Genomic DNA, 12,562 nt, shown 5'->3' on the forward strand with positions numbered 1-12,562 from the left:
TGGAGAAAGGGGGAAGGTGTATGAAGTCTCTGTGCTTGCAGTGTTTTAAATTTTAAACCTCCTCTGCCTCTTAAGACATCATTTTCTGTTTGTGGGTTGTAATGCAAGTCTCCGCTTTTATCTACTACTGTATTTGAATGCTAATGGAAGTACTGTAATCTATCCAATAGTTTGCTGACATTCCAAACCACCTTCCTTAACCTGTTCTACCTTCACAATACCCGCATCTCAAGCAATGCTACCACATCAGCCTTTTTCTTCAGTCATGCCCATCTTCCCCTTCCTCCATGGTTGGCTCATGGTGCAAATGACTGCTGCCTTGTGAGGGAACAGCAGCAAACAAGACACACCAGCACTTTGCATTGACAGTGTGGTTTCCGTGCAGTCTCCTTCCCTGTGAGTCAGTCTCTAAATACCCTTCTTAATAGAGGACTCCACTACAACCTCACACCCTGTCTTAGGAGAAACTGTCTAAGAGTTTCTGCGGACATGTTAGGACTTGTTAGTCCTTCTGCCGGGTTACCAGAGCACTGTATATTCTAAGCTTGTTAAGCACATTACTCTGGCAAGGTGCTGATGTTACTAGGCTTGACTTCTCCATTCTGAGCCCACAATGAAACACGACTGCACCAGGAGACATCTCCACAAGCAACTAGTGGCCGAGGGAGCAGGACTCTAGCTGGGCAACTGAGAAAAGGGATGGGCAACAGCTGTCTTTCTTTGTAATGCACACAGCATAATTCCGGAGGTTCAGGAGAATGACTGCTCTCCCTCCCCCTGGCTACTCAACTGCAGACAGATGATGTTGAGGCACCTTCCTGCTCCCTTAGTAAATAACTAGTTGTGAGTGCATCCTACTGGGGAGGGAGTTGTGCAAGTTCTTGGCTGCCTCATTCTGCAATACTGTATCTATTTAAGTACAGGGAGTATGGATGTTAATGCCAATATTATCACCAGCAGGGTTATGGCTTCTATCTCCTGCAGCAACAGAACAATGATGTTTCTTTCTTTCAACATATTTGATTCCCAACCATTGCATACAGGTAATAGTAAAGGAGTGGGGAATGCCTTGATTCAGTGTCACCACTTTTGTCAATGTTGGGATTAAGTATCACTCTCTACAAAATGTCATCAATTGTGCCTGTGCGTTCAGCCAACAGAACACTTGCACTGCAAAACATGACCAGTCTGCCATTAGGCAGCCCTTACAGAGGAAACTACTACTGTTCCCAAGCTCATCCATTTTGTTTAGTCCTGGAAGGAGAAAGCAGTATATTGCAGATGCCAGAGTTACAGGCCACACCACAACAGTTTATGTCAGAAGTCTATTGCCCAGTCTACAAACTTGGAATACCCTTGCACAAATGACAGGAACAAGAGACTATTATATATCATGCTTTTAATACAAACTTAAAAAAATCTGGAACAATAGAAACTGTACAGATTTGATCAACCTTTGTTGTTTTTAACTAAATCTCTAGACACGCCAATGTCCTGTTCCAAAATATTGCACAACATTCTGAATACAAAACTCTGATTGTATTCCTCCTTCGCTAGAGAAAAAAGGGAAAAGGAAAGAAAAGAAACCCCCTCTGGATCCCTACTCAATGGCCCCCTGCCTGTAAAAACAAAACAGAACAAAACAAAAAATTAACCAAAACAAAAAACCAAGAACAGCATGGACCTCTGCATTAAAAAACATACATAATTCTGTCTTTTTTGCGTCCATCCATCTTCTAGGATCACATGTTGTTGATTCACTCTTCAAAAAGGGTCAGGAAGGAGGGAGTCGAGGGGAGAAAGGAGCTTTCACTGCTGCTTTTTTAAAATTTTCCTGAAAAAATATTTTTTTCTCTCTCTCACCTCTAAGAAAAAATCTTGAAAAGAAAGTTTTCAATTCTTTTTTACGTTAGAAATATACATATATTATATATACCTCTTACATTTTACAAATGTAGCAAATTATTCAATATAAACAAACAAAAAAAATTAACACAAACCCATAAAAATAAAAGTTAAAAAAAATCTCTTTTTCTTCCTAAGAAACCAGGTAAATTAGTGCAGGTTTTAAAAATAAAATTGAAGCTGAACGTCTAACTCTTGAGACAACAAGACCAAAAAAGAGGCCATGAGTTTCATTGTCGCCAGCACTGGAAATGCTTCTGAAGCACAGTATGTATTCCTTTAGGAAACAGAGGTTGGTCCCTCTCCTTTTCCTCCTTGTGTATGCAGACTCTCTTTTCAAAAAGCAATTAGCAGGATAAAGTGGTGACGGGATATCACACATTGCAGGTGCTAGTGAGGTTTCCTCTCTCCCTCCAATATACTACACTTTAGAAGGATACATAATCCCACCTCAGCAGCTTTCTGCTGCAGGACTAAGTCATCAAAGGAGATTAAGCCAGGTGGATAGGAAGCCAGCAGCTCTCCTTAGAGGGAGAAATGGTTCAAATCCAGTGTTAGAGCTTGACAGTCAGTCTACAGTACACTCTGGAGGGGGAAGCGGGTGGCAGTGGTAATGTTGCAGGGGAAGAGAACAGGGGAGAAAAACCACACATGCCTTTCCTGAAAGGGTCCTAAGTGTCTTGTGAGGGTTTTTTTTTACTTTTAGCCCCATCAAATGTCATCCACCCCATCACTGCTCAATAGTGTCTTCTCTCCTCATCTACTGAGTGGATCACAGAAAATAGGCAGAGTGCTGAGATCACTTTAGTGTCCTGTTTCTTAGCCCAGCAAAGAGGAGGGAAGAGCAAATAAACAAAAGGCTCAACTTGGGGGCACACTGAGAAGATTTCCTGCATATCAGTTGTGTGATGTGGCCTCGGCAGGAGATCATCTTCGTGTGCTACATCCCAATTTTTAGTGCATCAAAGACAGGTATCTTCACAGAAGGGCAAAATGCTTACGGCAGTTAAGGCTCATACACAATCCTGCAGGAATTTTCAGCTTAGCTTTGGGAGGAGGAGTGGGAACTTGGAAGTCTCCTGTCAAGTTACTGGAGAGTTCAAGTAGAGCAGATTGTAGACTATCTGCCCAATATGACTTTGTCAAAAAAGGTGAAGTGACAAGACTTTACACATTCCAAACCATTATTCACTGTAGACAACATAAAAAGGGAAGGGGAAGGAAGTGGAGAGAATACTTAGAGAAAGCAATTCACAACCCTAGTTTCTACCTGTCTTCACTGCCACTACCTCAAAGCAGAGATGGACAAGTTCTTCCGGCTGTGGTGCTGCACTGCTCTCCTGCCGGGGTGTTGTACCCCACTGTCAAATTTGCTGTTATCAGAAACAACACAACCACAAACAGCTCCACCTTTTCACAGAATTTGGCATAGTGCTTGGGACACTGATTTTGCTAGGAATCCAGATGTTACTTGCCACTTCCTGTTTTCGAGCAAAATTGCTGGGATTTTTACAATGGTGTATAGCAGAAAGAGAGAGAAAAAAGGTTTATTTAGTGCTTGCGCCACTCACTATGATGACACCAATTTTGCCAGTGGTAGAACAGCTTGAGGTGACAGCTTCCCTCGTGACAAAACGGGGGGCTCAAGTACTGCACACAGCCCCCAGGTTCCCTGTAAACCATCTCTGCCCTAAAAGAACTCTCACCCTTTATGACCATAGCTAGGTAGTTCTTGGCATTTAGTAATCATCTCACAAGGCATAGATAGGGAAATGTCTGCTGCCAAAGGCAGATTTTGTTAACTCATCTGCAAAACACTCAACTTGAAGGCCACTACTATCCTGTTTCCCAGGCTATTTTCCCTGCTGAAAAAAGGGGGGGTGCAAGGAATACCATCAGGTTTCCTAGTTCATCAGCAAAAGAGATTCTACATTCATCAGAGAACACTGTCTTCCTGCCATCACTTAAGTCACTTAGAAATTCTACAGCAGGCCCCTCTATCCTGCTTTCCAGAGTCCTGAAATGGAAGAAATCCATGCTGCACTAGATTTAGATATCAAGGGCCTTCTTGTATACCAGAATTCCTGCTTCCTTTCAAATGAAAAGTCATAAGGTTTTTGGTCAAATGTCCTAAGACACACAAAATTCAAAGTGCAAACCCTCATGCCATCCATCCAGAAAGCAGTCTGCACTGTAACTCCCTCTTCCCAGCCAAAAATAGTGCTATACAATATTCAAAAACAAGGGAGCTACCTTTTTCCATGGGAACTAGTAACCAAACACTCAGCTATCAACAGAAGAGTTCAGAACCCCATCAAACCTAGCTGCTTGGTCCAGAGGAACATCAATGGGGGCTGCTCAGGCACAAAAACTGCAGGAAGCCAGCATTCACTCCTACTCTTGAAAGAGAGTGCAAGGTATATGGATCAATTTTTCTTACAAATCAGGAGTGTTTGCAATCTAGAGACCTATTTATACACAATAGCATTAGCAACTGACATTACGTCTGAGTTTCTCAAAGGGTTTACTTTGCCCTGGACTCTTAAGAGGTTAGAAAAAAGGAGCAAATGGGACATGTAACAGGAAATATGAAGCAAAGAACTGTCCCAGAGGCTACAGTGCTGCCCACTGTAATGCTCCTTTGGAGCTGGAAGGGGTTTCAAGGATGTAGCATTTTCACTGTTAAGACCCTGCCTTTACCAGTTCACACAGGCAAAAAAGAAACCAAGAACTTTGTTCTACTCCTATGCTGTAACAGAAGTATGAAATCTGACATCTGCAAGAAACAATTGCTTTCCCCTCATCTATGCCATTCATCACATATAACAGAAACAGACTCCATGCCCCTCCCCTTCCTCTGAAATGCTTGAAACATCACACATCCAGAAACCATCTAAATCCATTTCCCTCCCCAACCCAGGCCACTTCAAAATGAGGGAAAATAATCACAGCATCTGGACTTGAGGGACACAACAGCACACTCAAGAAGGCCACCCTTGCAGCAAGCATATTTGAGAACCAGTTCCGTGAAGTAGCATGGGAAATCTTAAAGTGACACCAATTCCCACCACTGCTGAACCGAGAAGAATAACTTCTGTCATTAAACATACAACAGTGGGTAGGAAAGAGTACAGGATATGAGCTGTAAAAAAAATATATCAGTGCTTCAGCAGCGCTCCCTGGCATGACACAACGAATCAGGGTTTCTCTCTTTCCAAGAAGCTATATTTATAAGATATCAAATATTTCTAATTATTTTTTCTCTTTTTTGGAAGTTGTTTCCCCAGAATACTCTCATGGTGATCAGTTGGCCAAAACCACTGGCTGGAACGACTGGCTGGGATACTGCATGGCGTTCAGATTGTAGCTGAGTCCTTCAACAAAGGGTGTCTTCTCCAGAAAGAGGCTATTAGTGCTTCCACCAAAGACCTGAGCCATATCAAAGCTGCTGCTGCTGCTGCCTCCACTGGCACTGAACTGGGATGCTGGAGGTATGCCACCTGCCTGGTTCTCAGTGGTTACACCATCAAAGAAGAGGCTGCTGGCTCCGGGTGATCCACCATTGTAAACGAACTCCTTGGCATTGGGGGAGAGCTGAGACTGTGAGGCCGGATTGCCCCCAATGAAGTTCAGAGAATGCATAGACAGGGAGAGGCCTTTGTGCTTCAGCAGGCCATTGGTGGGGGACCGGGCTAGGCGCTGCTGCTGCTGCTGCGGTGGTGGTGGTGGAACCCCTGCACCACTGGTGCTTGTTCCGGCTCCTCCGCCTTTCTTCATTTTAGTTGAGCCAAACTTTGTGGCAGCAAAAGTGGCAGTAGTGAAGGTAATGGGCTGTGCAGATCGGGGTATGAACGTAGGGCTGGGTGACTGGCCAAAAGATGGGGATGGAGAATTGGACAAGGAGTTGTCCTGGCTTCCAATGGGGACAAACACCTGAGCATCAGGGTTGAAGCTGCTCTTGATTTCCTTATCCAGCTCAGCTGCACTGCAGCCCTCGCTGTCATCTAAGTAAAGGACTTTGACTGACCCTTTCTCACCAATCTGGTAGGAGACCTCAAATGGGTCAATCCAGACACTCAGTTCTTCAGGGACATTGGCTCGCACATCCTCTACTGCCAGTCCACTCCGCTTGGCCGCCATCTCCACTACAGGGTCGACAGTCTCCCCAATATGAACACAGCGGTAGCCAGAACCCTTCAGAGGTTTTTCTGGGTACCAATGACCTTCATACTTCTTCTTTAGCAGCCGCTCTAGCTCTTCCCCAAACAGATCAGCCCGCCTCCGTGGAAGCTTGTTATACAGGTATGAGATGATGAAGTTCAGAGCAACTTTGATCTCCAGATGCATACTCCCTTCACAGCAAACAACTTAGGGCAGTATATTAAAAATAGACAAAAGACACAAACATAGACGGATTTTGGCTTCAAAAAAAATTCTGGAAAAGATAAGAGAAATAAAGACAAGATGTAAATATGGAATGTTTTACTTTGTAACACAATTTTTATATTTTAAAGTAATTCAAATATTAGCCAGAACAACAGTTAAACAACTACCAGTTACCTAATAGCATACACAAAAGATCTTTACTAAGGACTGAAACAACATGCAGGCATCTGACTAACATCTCCAATTGTTTTCCCCCCTTCTGTTTGGTTTGTAACATCTTGCCTGATGAAGAAGCCCATTTTCTTACCTAAGCTGTTAAGAAAATCTTAATACACCAGAAATTGCTTCTTCAGTATCCAGTGCCATATCTGGCAATGTTAAAGATTTTATATTCAATAATACTTCCTTATCTTTTGTTAGATAAACATATTATTAACATCATGCAGATTACCATGGTGGTAACACCACCCATCTTTGATATCCAAATAAGTTAATTTTTTTAAAAAACTACCACACAGCTATCTCTTCTTAGGACAGCTACAAGAAGACAAAAAATAATGTTCATATGGAATTAAGTATCTACTGATCTCAAGTCAGACCAATAAAGAAACACACTCATGTACATTCTGGCAACCAACAGTGTACCCTGCAAGTACTACGTGACGTGTGAGGCAGAGTATCAGTTTACTAAACATCATTTTTTCTTCCTTATTCAAGATCAGACTGCAAACATCCCAATTCTGATGGGAAAAGTAGGCTGGAGGTGCTTGGGATGCCCACAAAAGGCAGAAGAGAACTTGGAGGCTATGTAGAACTAAAGTTGCATGCATCATCTTCTTCCAACCAAAATGTAGAACATCCAGTTTTAATTGGCAGCTTAGTCAGAACCATACTATTTTTCTGCTCCTATAGGATTGTTTACAACACAAAAACAAAACATTCAGAAGTACCAACTGCAAGATTAAAGGATGTACTTTACATGTTTTATTTTTAATTCATACTACTGCTTCTTGTGTAGCATTTCGAGCCAAGAAGAAAGTTTCACTTCTCCAGAAAAATGGGGGGAAACTAGGTCCCCCCAAAATGCTATTTATAGTACAGTATGTGGAATAAAAAGGGAAGGTACCACAATAAGTTCAGCTTTACACACCATGCCCAAATATCTGACAGCTTGTTTGCCTTTAATTTTTGAAACTTTATAAGCATACTAATACTTGTATCCAGATCAAGCTTCTTCCGTCTCAGAGTAGATGCAAAACCTACAAGCTAGCTGGCCTCTCTCTCACTTCCAACAAGAAGCAAATATTGCATGATGCCATATTCTATTAGTAGACATCGTCAAGTTGGGGTGACATGGTTTTGAATATAAAGCCAGTAAGAGAGGACACTGCCTTCATATAACCTTCTTTATTTTATTGGCCACTGTGGACAACAAAATGCTGAGCAATATGGAACTTTATTATGATATACTAGGGTTCATGTTTTACCTAAAATGTTGTAAAATGAAAGCCAAACCCTGCGTTTAACTATAGATGAAGACACATCCACAGGATTTTGCTGAATCTGTGTCATCAACATGGCATGCATTAATACAGGAGATCTCCAGATAACTCCCTCTAAATGTAGTCTATTATGTTGATGACCATGGAGTGACTGCTGACAATGCAGCCCAAGACTTCAAAGCTTGTATTTCAAGAGTTACTAGACCATGAGAGGTTTTATCACAGCTCTTTCAATATGCCTCTTAAAGTAAAAACAGAAATTGCCACAGGAGAAAATTTTGCAAGTTTCTGAAAGGTTAGCTAGAGGTAGACCATTTTCATGTTAGAAACTCCTTGAGATGGCTGTTTCTAATGGATTCCTGCCTAATGAACCATCCCCTAAAAGATGCTCTTGACTGAGAAAAGATGCTTAACTCCTGAGGGAAGCCCATAGCACCTCAGAATGGCTTACTTCATCATCTATTTCATATACAGTACCACACATTTCAGTGAGTTGAGTTATCCTGAGAATATGAAAAGTTTAGAAGGATAGGAGGTAAGTATGATAAGAAACTTGATATTACTAGGCCACAGCACTCTTATGCAGTAATCATTATTTAAAAACCAAGATGCCATAATTTAACATAAATGGCATCAACTAAATATCTCTTACAGGGACACTGAACTTTACATCCTCCACCCCAACGTATCATAAATTTCTGCATAGAGTTATGAATTGTGCTATGCAACTCTTATGCTGAAAGGTAACACTGTTCAAATGAGCCAAGAATGCACAACTGAATGTACATGCATGTCCATGTGCAACAGAACATGCACAATTCGGCTCCCACAAAGTTGAGCCACATACAGATGTACAACATCAGACAAAAATCCAACCACTTCTGTAGGGGAAATTGCGCAAAGGTAAGACACTAACAGGATTTTGACAAAGACGTGACAGATATATTTTTCAGGTTATAAACATTATTTGTTTATGGGCTCACCATTACTTCTGAATAAATTACTGAGCAACTGCTATTTCTAAATATTATGCATAGGTTCAAGCCATACCAAATTTAAGAGGGACTTCTTCCAAATGAGGCTTACATTCAAATACTAGTCCCAACTAGAGCAGACCCAATGAATCAACAGGACTGCTTAAGTGTTGACTTAGAACTCAGCTGTTGATTGAGTCAGCCTCTTCGAGTTGGCACTACCAACTGGATTTTGGCTCAAGTGTATACATTTGCCCTTCCCTTTTTGCGGACTAGGAATCCGTAGTCTCGCTCTTTGTGGAAGGAACAAATGGGGAGGGACAAAATGGCAGCATGTGCCTGCGCGCATTATTATTTTCAATGGGACTCCAATATTTGCAAGTGCCACTGAAGGGGCTACTGTACTAGATTGTAAACTTTAGACCCAAGAACCATCTTAGAGTTTTGTTTTGTTTTTAAACTAAAGCTGTATCACAGGCATAGGCTATCTGTCTCTTAGACCTTTGGCAGCTGGAAAAAAGAAAGACAAACGCTCAGAATAGCTCATGTGTCAATTTGGCCCTCAGTTCCCATCCAGTAAAACTGGGAAAAGGTATACTTGTACTTTGAGCAGGCTTGATGTGTCTTATCAGGCTACGAAGATAACAACAAAGAACTACAGGTATCTAGCCTTCTAATGGTTAAAAAAAACAGTGCTTATTAATATTAATATAAATTCGAGAGCATTTCAATATAGCATTAACACACACACACACAAACAGAATACCAACTGAGCTCACACAATTTAGAACTTCTAGAAAAAATGTTCTACATGTGAAATACATATGAAAAGAAAATATCCATATCCACCAATTCAACCACACAAAGCCTGAAAATATTAAAGAAAATAAATCCAAAAAGCAAAGCTTGATTTTGCCATTTTATGTAAGGGACACCATTTTACTACCCTACTATACATACTGGAAACTGAGCATCCATGAAGAGGGTATTGTGGAACCAAACCTCAGCAGATACCAAGGGCCCACTGTTTGTGAAAAACAGTACAACTGCTTTCTTGTAAGCAAATTAAGCTTTACATTAGTCAGAATCCCCCCCAGGCTCTAGACATGGCAACCTACACAGGGGACAAATTACAGGTGGCAAAGCATAACACTGAATCGCTGTTCTCTCACAGAACTTAATGAAGGTGCAAAACTATCTGAGGACGACCTATGATCATGAAAGTGTCTTCAGAGTATGCAGCAATTTATTCTGGATGTTCTAATTACAGCCATGAGACATAAAATGAAATAAGAAACTTCATAATATTCAGCTATGATTTAGCATTAGAACAAATCCTGGCATAAAGGTATTTTATAGAGACAATGTGCCAGCGTGGTCTAGTGGTTTTGAGCATTGGGATTCTGGAGACCAGGGTTCAATTCCCTGTTCAGCCACGAAACCCACTGGATGACCTTAGGCAAGTCACATGCTTTCAGCCTCAGGGGAAGGAGGCAATGGCAAACAAATGTGAACAAATCGTGCCAAGAAAACGCCAAGCTAAGTTCATTGAGATTCTAAGGCGATTCAATCATAGTGGAGTAAATACTTCAAGTATCTTTATAAATTTGGACAAAACTATAATCAAGTAATGACCTTGATAGCCACATTGCTAGACAAAATTATTTAGAAATAAACCAACACCAACAAAAAAGCACAGCATCACTAACTATCTCCTGAGAGAATGGATCTCTGATGCTGCCTATTGCAAGGGGATAGTAATAATTTGTTTTTGTTGGTGTGTGCCTTCAAGTCGTTTCTGACTTATGGGGACCCTAAGGCAAACCTATCATGGGGTTTTCTTGGCAAGATTTAAAATAATAGAATCATAGAGTTGGAAGAGACCACAAGGGTCATCCAGTCCAACCCCCTGCCATGAAGGAAATCACAATCAAAGCATCCCCGACAGATGGCCATCCAGCCTGATTAAAAACCTCCAAGGAAGGAGACTCCAAGGGAGTGTGTTCCACTGCCGAATAGCTCTTACTGTCAAGAAGTTCCTCCTAATGTTGAGGTGGAATCTCTTCCTGGAGCTTGCATCCACTGTTCCGTGTTCCAGTCTCTGAAGCAGCAAAAAACAAGCTTGCTCCATCCTCAATGTGATACTCTTTCAAATACTTAAAGAGGGCTATCATATTCACCCCTTAACCATCTCTTCTCCAAGCTAAACATACCCAACTCTCTAAGACTTTCCTTATAAGGCATGGTTTCCAGAGGAGATTTGCCACTGCCTCCTCATGAGGCTGAGAGGGTGTGACTTGCCCCAGGTCAACCAGTGGGTTTCATGGCAAAGCCGGGAATCAAACTCTGGTCCCCAGAGAAAAGCAAACAGAGAAGTTGCCTGCCTTGTAAATAATTCATTTGAAGTAATTGCCTTTGAGCACAAAGAGTCAGTGAAAGCAGGGTAATGGTGGTGGAAGAAACATTCTGCAATCACAATTGCACAACCCTCTTCTCCACCAGAAACCTCTGGAGGTGGGGGGAGGCTGTGGGTGCCCTTTGCCCAGTGGAGGCCCTTCTCCCTCATAGGCCTCCCTCCTCTTGAGGGCAAAGTAGTAGCTACCATCTCTTCCAAAATGATCAGGTCCAATTAGCTTATTTGCCTACTGGTTGGTGTATATAAAAACATCCCCTTCCTTGATGGGAGTCCATCCCTATGGAATGCAGTCATCCTCTTTTCCTATTGTCTTCTACCTTCCCAATCACTATTTTCTTTTCTACTAAATCAACACGTTGTTGCTTTGTGCTTTCAAGCTGTTTCCAACTTATAGCTACCCTAAGGCATTCCCCTATCAAGGGGGTTTTCTTGGCAAGTTTCTTCAGAGGGGGTTTGCCATGGCCGTCCTCTGAGGCTGAGAGACTGTGACTTGCCCAAGGTCACCCAATGGGCTTCCATGGCAGAGCCAGGATTCAAACCCTGGTCTCCCATTGTCCTAGTCCAACTTTCAAACCATTATGCCACCCTGGCATTAGGAAAAACTTATTTGCTGTCAGCTGTTTGACCATGGAACAGAGAGTGGTGCGTTCTTCTTCTTTGGAGATCTTTAGAGAGAGGTTATACGGGTTTTCTTTCAGGAGTGTTTTAATAGTGTATTAAAGGATTGGATTAGATGACTCCCCCAGGTTCCTTCCAACTCCAAGCTTCTATAATTCTATTCATTCCAAAAGGTCCCCCCCCCCAGTTTTGCAGATGAGGCCTCTCCAATGGCCTTAAGTGCAGGAAACCTGCAAGCCCATTCCCTCTGCCTCCCCTCCTCCATCCTTGCATGCAAACATCCCAGGAGTTACACTGGACACTCTGGCAAAAGGCCTCCTCTTCTGGGCGAGTGACCTACTTTGCCTTTTAACTACCCTTCTCTTCGTACATCCTTTGCGCCAAACCTGGCCCAGACAGGCAGCGCCTGCTCAGTCACACTCAGGACAGAAAATTCCAAGGCGCATGCGCTCTCTGCCCTCCTTTCCTCAATTTGGCATGGTTGGCTTATCACTAAAACAACTCCATTTCTCCCCTGCCTCACTCACTCAGGCTGCCCAGCTATCCTCCTTTTCCAGGGCATGTCCTACATTTCAGCCTTCTGTCCAGGAGAGAATTCCAAAATGCACTCCATTTTGAGCAGGGGCTAAAAAGCATGAATTTGCATTTCTATGAAGGTTTTTTAAAGGTTTTATTTGGTAATGCCCTACATTTTTCTTGAAATTGTCCTCCATTTTGAGCAGTGGCTAAGATGCATGAATTTGTATGTATGTATGTTTTTT

General features: G+C 42.2%; 1 protein-coding gene across 1 annotated transcript in view; it reads right to left on the reverse strand.

Annotated features, from left to right (window-relative positions):
* Positions 1-1,382: 1,382 nt before the first annotated feature.
* The window catches only part of TOB2 (transducer of ERBB2, 2), a 17,964-nt gene continuing 6,784 nt past the window's right edge, over positions 1,383-12,562 (reverse strand). The window contains exon 2 of the mRNA XM_042467381.1: positions 1,383-6,340. Within this exon, the coding sequence (XP_042323315.1) occupies positions 5,209-6,252 (1,044 nt within the window). The 5' untranslated portion in view covers positions 6,253-6,340 and the 3' untranslated portion in view covers positions 1,383-5,208. The remainder of the gene's footprint in view (positions 6,341-12,562) is intronic.

This window comes from Sceloporus undulatus, chromosome 5 (assembly GCF_019175285.1).
Source record: "Sceloporus undulatus isolate JIND9_A2432 ecotype Alabama chromosome 5, SceUnd_v1.1, whole genome shotgun sequence".
Classification (NCBI taxonomy): Eukaryota; Metazoa; Chordata; class Lepidosauria; order Squamata; family Phrynosomatidae; genus Sceloporus; species Sceloporus undulatus.